Raw genomic sequence first — 14,233 nt, 5'->3', positions numbered from 1 at the left:
ATGATGAAATGCAGCTATATTGTTTAGTTCTTGTCATTATGTGAAAGCATAGTATTTAAACTTTGATCTCATTGATTCAGCAACTGATTATTTTATGGCCACTGTGCACAAAGCAATGGGCTGGGTACCACAGAGGATTCAGAAAAATGCTTAAAAAGTTAAAACCTATCTCTTCCATTAGCTTTAGATGGTTTTATATTGTAGTTGCTTTGAGATTTTTTTTTTTTTTGAGACAGAGTCTGGTTCTGTCCCCCAGGCTGGAGTGCAGTGGCACCATCTCGGCTCACTGCAAGCTCCGCCTCCCGGGTTCACGCCATCCTTTTGCCTCAGCCTCCCGAGTAGCTGGGACTACAGGTGCCCGCCACCACGCCCTGCTAATTTATTTGTATTTTTAGTAGAGACAGGGTTTCACTATGTTGGCCAGGATGGTCCTGAACTCCTGACCTCGTGATCCGCCCACCTCGGCCTCCCAAAGTGCTAGGATTACAGGCTTGAGCCACCGCGCCTGGTCGAGATTTTTTTAGACTAAGTTTTTTAGGTAATTAAACAGGAATCAAATTCAAAAACCATTCATATTCCAGAAGAGGAATCCTGAAACAGGCATTGGGCCTTAGACTAGTCAAGTTTCTGACATTTTCTTTTAAAATATAACTTTTGTCACTAGGATAGTTTATATCCATTAACTCCTGAGTGAAGGAGCTTCTGGTGAAATTGTTTTTTATGGTGCTTACAAGCTCAAGGGATTCTTTAAAAATGGAATGTGACTGCTTTGGGAGTCACTAATACTGAAGCTGGATCATTATAACCTGAAATATCCATTAGTAACTTAGAAAGGCAAACTCAAAGAAAAAGAATTTACTATGTAATAGCTGGATTTTTTGAAATCAGATTTTTTTTTTTTTTTTCTGGCAAGCTAGATTCAATATCTAGCTTGCTGTGGGGTTAGGTTATGGTGTGGAAACCTCTTGGCTGGGACAGGAAAAAAATTGATCTTAAACTAAAAAACTAACTGAAGATATTCCATTTCTAGTAATACCTTTGAGATTGGAAGAATTGCATTCTGATGGGCCCATACGTTAGGTTAATGTCCATCTTTCTCAACAGATTGTAAACTTATAAACTTTCTGTTTTGCATTCAGACCACAAGTGCCTGACACTTAATAGATGTTCTATAAATATTTGCTGATGGACTCTTTATTGCTCACTCCCTAAAATCCAGCCATTTCTCCCTTGCCAGCATTCAATAATTGAACCTGCTTTGAAACATCTGATCAGCCACTTCAAGAGAGCAAGTTATTTTAGCTCTTGTCTAAATAAGTTAGTGGGCTCCAGTCCTTAAACCACTATTTTCTTTATTAATTCCTCAAGTACAGACTTTTGTATGTAACCGATCTTTTTAAACCTATGTATAATGACTCATTAATGAGTTGTAAAATAAATTTAGTGAGTTATGACCAATATTAAAAAATAGAAAAGCCAGGCACAGTTGCTCGAGAATATAATCCCAGCTACTCTAAGAGGCTGAGGTGGGGGATCTTTAGGCCAGGAGTTTGAGACTAGCTTGGGGAAACATCATGAGATTCCATCTCTAAAAACAATTTTTTAAAAATTAGCCAAGCATGCCTGTTACCAGCTACTTGGGAAGCTGAGGCAGGAGGATTATTTGAAGCCAGGAGTTTGAGACCAGCCTGAGCAAACTCAGTGAGATCCCATCTCTACAAAAATTTAAAAAATTAACCAGCGTGTCGGTACACATCTGTTGTCCCAGCTACATGGGAAGCTGAGAGAGGAGGATCACGTGACAGTTGAGCCCAAGAGTTCAAGGCTGCAGTGAGCTATGATCATGTCACTGCATTCTAGCCTGGGCAATAGAGCAAGACCTTGTATCTAAAAAGAAAGAAAAGAAAAAAAGAAGATAAAAGAATAGGAAATATAATAATGGACAGCACATAAGTAGAGGTGAAGCCAGCTGGACTTCCTCAGTCGAGTGGGGACTTGGAGAACTTTTCTGTCTAGCTAGAGGATTGTAAATGCACCAATCAGCACTCTGTAAAAACGCACCAATCAGCGCTCTGTGTCTAGCTAAAGGATTGTAAATGCACCAATCAGTGCTCTGTGTCTAGCTAAAGGATTGTAAATGCACCAATCAGCACTCTTAAGAGCTGTAACACTCACTGCGAAGGTCCATGGCTTCATTCTTGAAGTCAGTGAGACCAAGAACCCACCGGAAGGAACCAACTCCGGACACATAAGTACTTTTATTACAGACACATATTTTGCTGTATTGCAATAAAAAATGTATTTTTTGAACATCCTAGTCTACCTATCTTCAGAAGGCAGAAGCACCTCTGGTGTCCCTGTTGTGGCATCTCCTAGCCTACCTCTCTATAAAAGTTTTGCAATTAAGTATATTTGTGTTTTATACATCCTTGGGCTTCTCAGAGTTTAAGGTCCTAACTGGAGTTCAGTCTTTCTCAGAGCCATCTCATGGTATCCTAACCGATGAATGAATGCTGAATAGAAAGAGCCCTGCTTGCATATATGCAGGTAGTATGGTGGAGGGGAAATCTAGAAGTCATTTCTGAGCTCTGACCTGCTGGATCATCACCCCCTGAACCCCCAGAGCCTCGGCATACAGCCTCACACTATACCACCTATTTTGGTGGCTCAAGTTAGGTGAGGGAGAGGACCAGACACGGTGCCCACTATCACCTAGCACTGGCCCTGCTACCAAACAGTCATTCCTTTTAGCCCTCTCCTCCCCATCAAAAGCATTTCAGGCAAAGCGCCAGCTCCTGAAATGTGGCCTCTTTGAAGTGGTTAGTGAATGCCCCTGAAACCACCACCTTATGTATGGTGGTGCTTCTGCTGCCAGAGCTTAATACACGTTCCTTTCCTCTGAAATCTGTAATATAAATTCAGTTTTAAACTGGATTTTTTTTTTTTAACAGTTGGTCTCTGAACAATCTTTAGGGTGGGGAGGGGATACTAGTGGTTGTGGGGGAGATATGTGCCCTTGAAAACTGGATTCTTTTTTGGAAAACTGCTGACACAGGCTAAATGGCAGAGAACTAAATGGCCCTACTGTTCCTACCTGCTGACAGGCTCAGCCTTGGGATGGGGCTGAAATGAGCTCTCGCCACATGGCAGAGACATGCCTTCCTCTTTTTCTTCTTCTTTCTTACAAATAGGGGGTAATTTTGTGCCTGTCAAAAAATACAGCTTTGAAATGTAGATAACCAATTAACAACAGTCCCACCCCCAACTTGGAAAGCACATGAGTGCTGATCTAAATAACTAGAGAATCAGTAACAAGTAACCTCCCTATTGAGAACAAGTCTGAAACCTCTTTCATAATTGGTGTTCTTTGGGAAATGCTAATAGACAAACCCATCCAAGCTCAGGAAATGTACTGATTTAAAGAGGTCTAAGGAAGAGGGACCAGCCTAGTGGCCAGGCATCCCGGATGCCTAGGATCCTTATGTTTCCGTACATATCTGCTGTTACATCCTTTCTGTGAGCAAGGAGGCTTTGGAAAATTACAGTCTTGTCTTGGGGAGATGAGATGACACTGTGCATTTCAGTTCTGTTTCCAATGCTGTTATCTGTTGGAAAAGGAAGCCTTCCTACCCATTTTGTCAGCATACAACTGGTAGGAGCTGTTGCAATCTCATTGTCTTCTGATCAGCCCCTCGGCAGCAGTCAGAGTGGAGGCCGGTGAAACACTCTCTGGCCAAACGGTTGTGGTGAGTTTCAAAATAAGAGATCCCAGCCTGAGCGCACCGTCACGCTTCCCATCCGATAGAACCAGCTTTGTTAACTGTGCCACATCTCTATTCTAAATTTAGGCATCTTTTGTTTTCCAGGCAAAGATTACTATGCAAACATTTAAGAGAAAAACTTTGTCCAAAGTAATTTTTTCCCCCAACTTCTATTTGGTTTCCTGCAATGTTGAGATGACTCATTCTCTTCCAAGAAATTTTAAAGAAAAGAGATGCAGGCTGTATGTTAGTACACAAAGACTGCTCTGTAAATTCTCTTTTTCTTCCCTGTCTAGAAACTCCTTGCCTTTTTATAGAGAACGGAAAAGCTCTACAGTCTTCATTGTCATGTACTCGGCCTCATCAGGTTTTGTTGTTCCCAGGAATAAATGTCCCCCTTGTCTTTGGGTGGGGCCCCCTTGTGGCTTACCAGCTCTGTCAACCCCACTGCAGTGGCCAGCACGGAAGCCCATTCTGGGGCCGCGCTTTCCCCCAAAGGCACACAGTTAAGGTTTCGAAACAGAGAACGAATGGCCTTTTGTCATCTGTGAAAGGAGAGACACTGGCAATTTCCTGCCTCTGGCCTAGTGTCAGAATTTCTCCTGATTGCTAGAGGCTGTATTGTACATTTTAAGTGGGCTTGCTACACATGTATTCCCAGCCCAACCCTCAGCCAGAGGCAGCAGTAAGTCAGATCACTTCAGCAGCCTGTTCAAATAAACAGGGATAATAGTTGAGTGGTCCTCCCAACTAATCAGTACATGAAAGGAAACATCTGCCTGGGCTTAATTGCTGTTTTTTTTTGGTTACACTTTTCCCTCCTCTTCTTCCCCCATCCCCCACTCTGGGGCTAGGTTATTTAAGTCATGGGTAAGCAACAGGGTAGAGGAATAGGAGCTTTCTCCTTTAACCTCTGCCATTCAAACATAAGGAGGAGTTAAGAAACGATAGGCTGGCAGGGGGAGATGGCCCAGGCGCAGGAGGGCAGGGCTGTGGGAAGTGATACTCATGGTCACTTCCTGACCCTGTTGCTGAGTCTGGGGCTCAGAGTGAGTCATGTTGCCTCACTTCACCTCCTCGGGCCTCTGTTGCTTCAGTGGAGCTCAGCTTTCCTCTCGATGGAAAGGAGAGGCTGGTATGTGAGGTCACAGATGAAAGGCATTCCCTCTTGTGGCTTCTTCCAGCAGTTGAGGTCATTGGATGAGAGACCCTGGAATGGTAAATTTAAGACTGGCAAGATCCCCTGAACCCGTCCATTTTGTAGAGCATCTGGGTCCCCGAGGAGAACTTGCTCATTATCTTCTAGCCAACCAGCCATACACTAAAGGGAGGGATGTTTGAAGCTAATATGGACTCCAGAAGCCAGGCAGAAGATCATGTAGAATTGTAGAATGGCAGAGGTTGGAAAAGACCTTAGAAATGTTTTAGCTGAAGCTTTTCATTTTATAGAAGGGAAAACAGAGGGCCAGAGAGGTTAACCAGGTTGTCCAGAGTTACTTCTTTGGTAATGCAGGGGCCAGGAATAGAAAGAGAATCTTGTGATTGCTAATTTAGGGCTCCTTCCACCCCTTTCCCCACTATCAGATGTAAAAATTCATGCTTACTCATGACAGAGGCCACACATAGGTTATATTCCATAATCAATACCTTAATAGAAAAATGGGCAGAGAACACCTTAATAAGAAAATGGCAGATTATAAAAGAAAAATGAAAATGACTGATAAACATTTTTTAAAATGCTCAGGCTCACTAGAATCAAAGGACTGCAAATTACAATAGGATACCACATTAAATTGTCAAGACAAAAAAATGTGAAATAGACATTCATATATGCTATTGGTGGTATTTTAAATTGGTACCGTTTTTCTCAAAGGCATTTTAGTGGTATAAATGGTAGTCTTTGGCCCAGCAATGTTATTTCTAGGAGAAAATAATGAAAGGTGTGTGCATTAGATCATATACAAAATAATGTGATATGGCATTTTTTATCACAAAAATTTAGACGTGAAGTAAATGTCCAAGAATGGGAGCTACATCAATATAACGTATTATAATGCTATAGAAGAATAATACATGTGGAAATGTTTACAACATATGTTTAAGTGAATAAGTTACAAAACAGGATTTATAATGCAATCCAAATTTTGTAAAAATAGAGAAGATTAGAAAAATACATAATAACACTTAGAGTGGTGATTTCTTAGTGGTAGGAATTTGAGTTACTTTTGTTTTCTTTTTTGAGGTTTTCTAGTTTCCTGATTATAATAAACATGCATTACTTTTGTAATCAGAAAAAAAGTATTTTTTTAAGTAGAGAGGTATATATCTTGAAAAAAAGCAAGATCTTAAATGATTGTGTATCTGACATGAAAGTCCTTCCTTTTTTTGCCTGGGAGCTAGCAGCTATGGTGGGAGGGATGGGAGACAGTATTATAACTTCTGTTAGGATGGCATTTTGATACCCGAATTTCTGGTAAGAAAGATCTAGAAGGAGCTGGCAAAAGATAAAACAAGGGGTTTCCCTCTCAATGACCCATGCTGCCAATCAGTTTTAGCTCTCTTAGGTTTGGCATATAACACTTAGTATAGAAGGTGTGACAGTTTCCTTCCTGCTTCCTCCTTTCTTTTCTTTTCTTTTCTTTTTTTTTTTTTTTGAGACGGAGTCTCACTCTTGTCACCCAGGCTGGAGTGCAATGGCACAATCTTGGCTCCTTGCCACCTCCATCTCCTGGGTTCAAGCGATTCTCTTGCCTCAGCTTCCTGAGTAGCTGGGACTACAGGCGTGTGCCATCACGCCCGGCTAATTTTTGTATTTTTAGTAGAGACAGGGTTTCACTATGTTGGCCAGGCTGGTCTCGAATTCCTGACCTCAGGTGATCCACCCACCTCGGCCTCTCAAAGTGCTGGGATTACAGGTGTGAGCCACTGTGCCCAGCCCTCATTCTTTATTTCTACTGCTCTATGTAGTTAGATGTTAGCCCTGGGTGGCAGCAGCAAAGAACCCAGGAGCCATCACTGCTGAAGATTAACTAGTTGGAGACCCCTTAACATATATTTTCAGCATCTAGTAACAGCTAATCTCGCAGGCAGTCAATATTGAGATACCGCTGCCTTGTGAGTTTTGGGTAGAAATAAAGCAAGTAAGAAATATAGTTCCATCCTGCTTGGAGTTTTCTATTTAGTTAGGGACTTTGAAGTCCATGGATGTTTATATACTTTTTCCTATTTCATCCCATTACACATCTTACTCTCCTTTGAAATCTTCTGGAATGCTTGACTGCAAGTATCTGAGAAACCGTGTTCCACCTAACAACAGTTGCTAGGTAGGATGTGGCTTTCAGGCCTGCTCTTTGAGGACCAATAGAAAAACCAAAGGCTACCACCCTTTTTCCCTCCACGCAATTGCCTTTGCTAGGCTATAGAAAGGGCACATTTCATTTTATTAAAACTCTTTGAGTAATCTGACCATAATTGGGTCTGATTGGAGTGGTTATCTGATTTGCTGGGTTAAATAATGGGCCTTACTTGAGTCTGGGTTATTTGTAGAGTCAGTGCGGCTTTTGCCTTCGTTGCTCCTTCCTCTCTCTTCTGTTTCCCAATTAACCTTTATTCCGCTTTCTTTGCAGAGTAAAGAAGTCGGCCAGCAGCTCCAAGATGATTTGATGAAGGTCCTGAACGAGCTCTACTCGGTAAATCAGATGGGTTGCTTGGCTCTTTAACAAGCAGAGGGAAGCAGCATTTGGCAGCTTGCAGCTGTAGTACATCAGCAACAGAACTGAACTTAGGTTGAGGACAAGTGCATGGTCCCCACTGGGGCTGACCCCACCCATCTCTTTTTTCACACTCGTCTTTTCAAAACGGAATGAGTCAAAAAATACTTCCTCAAAATAAGTTTTCTCCTCAGCTGTGCAAACTCACCCTGGCTTTATTTGGGGCATAATTACTAGAGACCAGCCAAAGTCTAGGTCATTGGCACAATGGACCCCATTAGCAGCAAACAAGGGACCCTGAACCTAATGGCAAGGAATGTAGCCTGCATTGCACTATTAATATGTGCCTGTCGGAAAGGCTTTATTGTTCTATGTTTTGCATCAGATCTTGGATTGATCTATGGCTTTGAGACTAGAACAAATGCTCTAGAGGGCAGCACAGAGTCCTAAATGCCCTCAATAAGAGGGACCAGTTTGAGCAGAGAGAGCTTTGCACTGGCTTCCTGGAGTTTTATAAAGCCAAACCTCAGTGACGAGGCAGGCTGCGGGCTTGGAGAAGAGAACACAATCTGTTCTGAGATGACTGGCGCTTCAGGCACATGATGCCTGTGGCTGGTGCATGTTAATTCATGCACAGAGAGGTGGTGGTGGTGGTTGTTCCCCAGCCATGTTTTTCTAATTATAATGAAAACAAACACACACTCACACACATATACACCAAAGAAATTCCTGTTGTTATACAGGGAATGCCTTTCAGGGGCCCCTTCTCCAGCTTGGATGTACCAGCCTACTGTGTCATTCTCCAGGGTTTCTCCATCCTGTTTGAAGGTGATACTGATTTCTGATGTTTACTTGATTATTTGCTGCATTTTTTTTCTTTTCTTTTCTTCCTTTCCTTTTTTTTTTTAATTCACAGAACAGGCAGTGGTAACATGCATGACAGGCATTTGGGATCAGATGTTGCTGATCCAGAAGCCTAGGTGTGGCCATTTTGTCATGGCAACTGTTAAGCAAGTAAATAGGGTAGAGTAGTCATCTGACTTATCTCCAGTGATGTTCAGTTTGTTTTGAATTTCTACTCTGTGACTCTTCTGCTCTGAAGCCAAACATAGATAGATGGTACCTTTGGTTCAGCTCCCAAGTTTTCGTTTCTCTCAAATGAAGTCAAGAGTTTTTAAAAATAGAAGCACATCAATGTGAACCATTTTCAGACTGGATGGGTTTCCTGAACGTTGTCTTTTCAATGCTTTACTTCTGCTCTTTTAGATCATTTTCTAAGCACCAAGAAGAGCTATTACTCCTTTCTCCTGGCAGAGAATTCCCTAAGATAGAAAATGATACATGTAGTCATTATATACATTCTTTTATTTTCCTGTAAGCATCTTGACCCTCTGCTATTTGCAGCTGTTTCCGGGGAGGAGTAGTTTGGATAACGAACAAACCTTGCCACTTCTTCAGTGGGACTCAAGACAGCAGAAGAAGACTAGTGTTTAAGGATCTGTTAGCTTTTACCCAGGGTCCTATGTCTCTTCATATGCTGCGCTTTAAAAAATAATAATAATAATAATAAGTGAAAGGGTGTAAGCTGTGTTCGAGTGAGGAAGAAAACCTTGGAACTTATTTCTCTGGTCTGCAGAGGGCCAAGGTGCTACCTCTGACTGCAGACTTAAGACAGCCCAATATTGGCCAACTACTTTACTGGCGATTGTGAGGCCACGGTCAACATAGAGCATAACATCTTCCCATTGATGTTCAAACTGAGAATTGCCTGAGTGTGGTATCCCCTGCCATAAGGTGAGCTGGAATACACCTTCAAAATCTGTCAAAGGCCAAAATTAAAATGTGATGTTTTCCTCTAGTAGGCAATGGAAAGAGGGAAAAAAGAGTAGAGGCACTAGGAAGTTTCAGAGAAGTCAAAACATTCTGGTCCAAATGGAGTTTTAAGCAGAGGGAGTTTTACCCCAAGAGGACATTTGGCAATGTCTGAAGACATTTTTGATTGTCACAACTGGAGGAGTAGGAGGCGCTACTGGTATCTAATGATCTAGAGGCCAGGGATGCTGCTAAAATCCTACAGTGCACAGGGCAGCCCCCACAACAAAGAATTATCTGACCCACAATGTCAATATACCAAGATTGAGAAACGCTGGTCTAGTGACTAGAGTCTCCTGAATTAGGCAACCTAGATTCTACCCTGTCTTGACTACTAGCTGTATGAACTTAAGGGATACCCCAAACCTTTATGACCTTGGTGTCTGCATATACTCCATGCACTGGTATTTCTATATCCTAGGGGGTGGAGTAGTTGGGTGAGTTATGCTTCTTGAAATATTAGACTAGAGCTAAGGATCAAATAGGTTTCCAGATTCTGTAGGCCATTAGAAAGTTCAGTGAGCCAGGCTCATGCCTGTAATCCCAGCCCTTTGGGAGGCTGAGGCAGGCAGATCATGAGGTCAGGAGATCGAGACCATCCTGGCTAACACGGTGAAACCACGTCTCTACTAAAAATACAAAAAAAATTAGCCAGGCATGGTGGCGGGCGCCTGTAGTCTCAGCTACTGGGGAGGCTGAGGCAGGAGAATGGTGTGAACCCGGGAGGCAGAGCTTGCAGTGAGCCGAGATCGCGCACTGCACTCCAGCCTGGGCAACAGAGCGAGACTCTGTCTCAAAAAAAAAAAAAAAAGAAAAAAAGAAAAAAATGAAAGTTCAGAGAATAGCCGGTCACAGTGGCTCACGCCTGTAATCCCAGCACTTTGGGAGGCCGAGGCAGGCAGATCACCTGAGGTCAGGAGTTCAAGACCAGCTTGGCCAACATGGCGAAACCCAGTATCTACTAAAAATGCAAAAATTAGCTGGGCATGGTGGTGGGCACCTGTAATCCCAGCTACTTGGGAGGCTGAGGCAGGAGAATCACTTGAACCTGGGAGACGGAAGTTGCAGTGAGCCGAGATCTCACCACTGCACTCCAGCCTGGGCACCAGGGTGAGACTCTATCTCAAAAAAGAAAAAAGAGGCCTGGTGCAGTGGCTCATGCCTGTAATCCCAGCACTTTGGGAGGCTGAGGTGGGCGGATCATGAGGTCAGGAGATCGAGACCATCCTGGCTAACACGGTGAAAACCCGTCTCTACTAAAAATACAAAAAAAATTAGCCGGGCATGGTGGTGGGCGCCTATAGTTCCAGCTACTCAGGAGACCGAGGCAGGAGAATGGCATGAACCTGGGAGGCAGAGCGTGCAGTGAGCCAAGATCGTGCCACTGCACTCCAGCCTGGGGGACAGAGCAAGACTGTGTCTCAAAAAAAAAAAAAAAAAAAAGAAAAGAAAAGAAAAGAAAAAGAAAAAAGAAGTTCAGAGAATAGAATTATTTCTTCTGGAGATTAAGACAGGTTTAGGACTGGTCTGAATAAGGTACCATGGGATTACGGCGACTAACTGTCCCTCTTTGCCTAGTACTGAAGAGTTTCCTGGGACAAGAAATTGTCAGTGCTGAAACTGGAAAAGTTCTAGGTTAAAAAGTGTTAACTGGTCACCTTGCATGGGAGAGTGGTTTTATCAGGTGGGAAGCTGGGACTGTTACATGCTAGCTTTGGGAAGCTGCTTGCTGTATGCACACTCTTGAGGAGTCAAGAAGACAACAAGGAAGAGTTTCTTAGAAGGAGCTTTCCCATTATTTGCTTGTCAGGAAGGCAGGAAAGGGCCTCTCGTTTCAATGACGTTGTAGGCAATAGAAGTTATTTGGGGTCACTGGAAAAAGGAAACCAAGGATATAAGAAACCCACCCAGTTTTTTCGGTGCCCTTCTTCACATCTGCCCCTAATGCCCATGAATACCTTTTTTTAGGGGACTAGTTATCCAAGGGTTGGTAATTTTAGTACCTTTGAACCTTGATGATCCAAGGAGCAGGACCCAGGTGTTCCCAAATAAAGATGCCTTTGGGCACGGGGCCCAGAATGCCACCATAAGTGGCCAGCTGCACCTCTGCACCTTCCTCTTTTCTGCCTGAAGGGCCTTTGATTTCCCTGACTTGGCATTCTGTGCCGGGGCCTGCTTCCCACAGCTGCTATTCAGAGAGCAGTCCTAGCGAGCATTCTTCTCCACGTGTTTTCCCCCCATAATGAGCTGGCTTGTATGTAAGCCATGGCATAAGTGGCTTTCATTTTCTGACTGATGCACCGGGAATGCCTTTGAAGTCAGAACACACTGCTTCCCAAAGAACTCTGGGATTCTTTGCCTTAGTTGTACTCAGAGGTCGTGTCTGGAAAAACCCAGCAAACCCCCACAGGAAGGAGTGTACATGGAGGCACTGAAGCCAGTGTGGATTGGCTGAGTATGAAGAGTCAAGGAAGCTCTAGAATTGAGAAAGAAGAGGCTTTGGGACACTTTGGGGCTGTTGTTATTCCAGAGGCCTTATGCTTCTGTACTCCCCCTAAATATACATCCCCTTGGCTTGGAGCAGCAGCCGTGTGCTGGCAGAGCTACTTCAGACTGGTATTTAGCACCTGTTCTGTTGAAATAGTGGCACTTAATAGTCCCTCAACTCTGCTTGCCTATTTGACCCTGGCATTAGGCACTAGGGAGACAAGAACAAATAAGAGATGTTTCTGACCTCAAGGTGTTTAGTTTTAATAGGGAGAGACAGAAAAGTAAAGCATCAAGTGAAAAATGAAGTGACAAGAACTCGTTTACATGTCTGCACAGAGGACAAGGATGAAGTCAGGCTCCTTGAAGAGATACTTGAATTGAATCTTAATTGCCAAGAACTCTTTTCTTGTTCTCTACATGTTCCCTTTTTTGTTGCATCCAATTTTTGTTTCATGATGCAATATCATTTTATTTCTCATTTATCTCTCCAGGGCTATTATGGATATATTGTTTTCAAACTTTTCTTCTTGTTGTATAATATTTCTTCTAAATTGCTAGTTTTGGTCTTGGTCTTTCATATTAGACATTTCCTTTAAATGCCTGGTCATCCTTAGCTGCCTGTTCACACTTTAAAGTGAGGCACTAAAAGATTCTATGTCAGTTGTGGCCTTCACAGTAGGGTGCTCTAACTGGGCTGTGTCCTTGCAGAAGCCCCAACTTTAGTATTTGTAGGTCTCTTATCTTGGATGGTCAGATTGCCAAGAGATCACACTTTTGATCTCCCACTTATGTCTGGGGGCTGGGTTGTGAAGAGGCCTGGACCATCTCAAAATTTAATGTAGACCAGCTAATCCTCCTGTTTAAGTTCAGTATACCCCTATCCTCAGCTGAACCTTGTATCCCCTAGTCCATGGACCCTCTCTAACAGAATAAACCTCTCATCTAGTCTTCCACTACAATGGGAGAGGGGATCTTGGGGTCTCACTGTTCTCAGACTTTTTTTTTTTTTTTTTTTTTGAGACGGAGTCTCACTCTGTCACCCGGGCTGCAGTGCAGTGGCGCGATCTCGGCTCACTGCGAGCTCCGCCTCCCAGGTTCACTCCATTCTCCTGCCTCAGCCTCCCCAGTAGCTGGGACCACAGGCGCCCGCCACCACGCCTGGCTAATTTCTTTTTGTATTTTTAGTAGAGATGGGGTTTCATCATGTTAGCCAGGATGGTCTCGATCTCCTGACCTCGTGATCTGCCCGCCTCAGCCTCCCAAAGTGCTGGGATTATAGGCGTGAGCCACCATGCCCAGCCTGTTCTCAGACTTTCAATAGCTTATTTTGTGTTTAGCTCTACCTTCATCCCACTGCTACTTATTTCTCTTCAGGCTTCTGTGATATGAATCTGGCTGCTTCCTGGCTCATTCTAGTTTTGGTTTAGGACTCAAGTAGATCAGTTACTGCTTGCCTGCCTGCTTTTTGGCTTCTGCTTCCATTCTTTTTGTCTTTCTCAATTTATACCTAAATGATAATAATCTTAGAACCTTTTTTTTCCTATTATTTTAGTGTGGCTGTCAGAGGAAGCAGAGCTAAATATATGACTTCAGTGTTTAGTTTTTCAAAGTAAAGTAGAATGTTCTTCGCAGAACTGAGAATTTAGACTTTTCAATTCTTCCCCATAGTTTGTATTTGCCTCACTATCTATATATAGATAGAAGTATGTATATATATATCTGTATGTATATATATATCTATATGTATACATATCTATATATACATATATGTGTAGCTATATGTCTAAGACATAGATATATAGATATACATATATTTCCATATGTATATGTACCTAGATATATATATCTAAGTCCTATCTTGGCTTTCTCTAAGTCCTATCTTGACTATAAATATATATTTATAAATATATATTTAACATGTATATCTATATCTATATCTATATACATTTCTAAGTCCTGTCTTGACTTTCCTATTTTTTCAATTGTTTTGGCATCACTTATTTAAGCTTCAGCTTCTAGGTACCTCAGTTTTCTCTTGAGCTGGAAGGCACTAATAAAGCTTCTCCAGTATTTACCCAGAAGAGAGATTCACTGTCATTCAGTCATTTGGGCAACCACTTTGTAAAACTACCATTGTGTATATGACATATTTCTCCACTGTGAGAAGAAAACACAAAAGAAGTAGATCTTAGCTTGAAGAATGTATAGTTTCTTAGGCAAAGTAGCGTTTTACTCTCTTTTAACAAGAAAGTTCTTTAAGTTTTTTAGGGGTAAGGAACAACGTAAATTGTTGATTTTTGTTACTTCATTTGTTGACCTGGTAGCACTATTCTTTGACCTCTTTTTTATCTCATGTTTATTCATAACGTTTTCTCTTTATCATGCACCTTCATGAAATAG

General features: G+C 42.5%; 1 protein-coding gene across 10 annotated transcripts in view; it reads left to right on the top strand.

Moving 5' to 3' along the window:
- Positions 1-14,233, top strand: part of SRGAP2 (SLIT-ROBO Rho GTPase activating protein 2) — a 257,767-nt gene that overhangs the window by 168,561 nt on the left and 74,973 nt on the right. For all 10 annotated transcript variants that reach the window (XM_032136804.3, XM_032136803.2, XM_058430477.1 and 7 more), the window contains exon 5: positions 7,388-7,450. In XM_032136804.3, coding sequence (XP_031992695.1) covers positions 7,388-7,450 — 63 coding nt within the window. The remainder of the gene's footprint in view (positions 1-7,387; positions 7,451-14,233) is intronic.

The sequence above is a fragment of the Hylobates moloch genome, unplaced genomic scaffold (genome assembly GCF_009828535.3).
Source record: "Hylobates moloch isolate HMO894 unplaced genomic scaffold, HMol_V3 SCAFFOLD_18, whole genome shotgun sequence".
Taxonomy (NCBI): domain Eukaryota; kingdom Metazoa; phylum Chordata; class Mammalia; order Primates; family Hylobatidae; genus Hylobates; species Hylobates moloch.
This window is presented reverse-complemented; position numbering and strand designations above follow the sequence as displayed.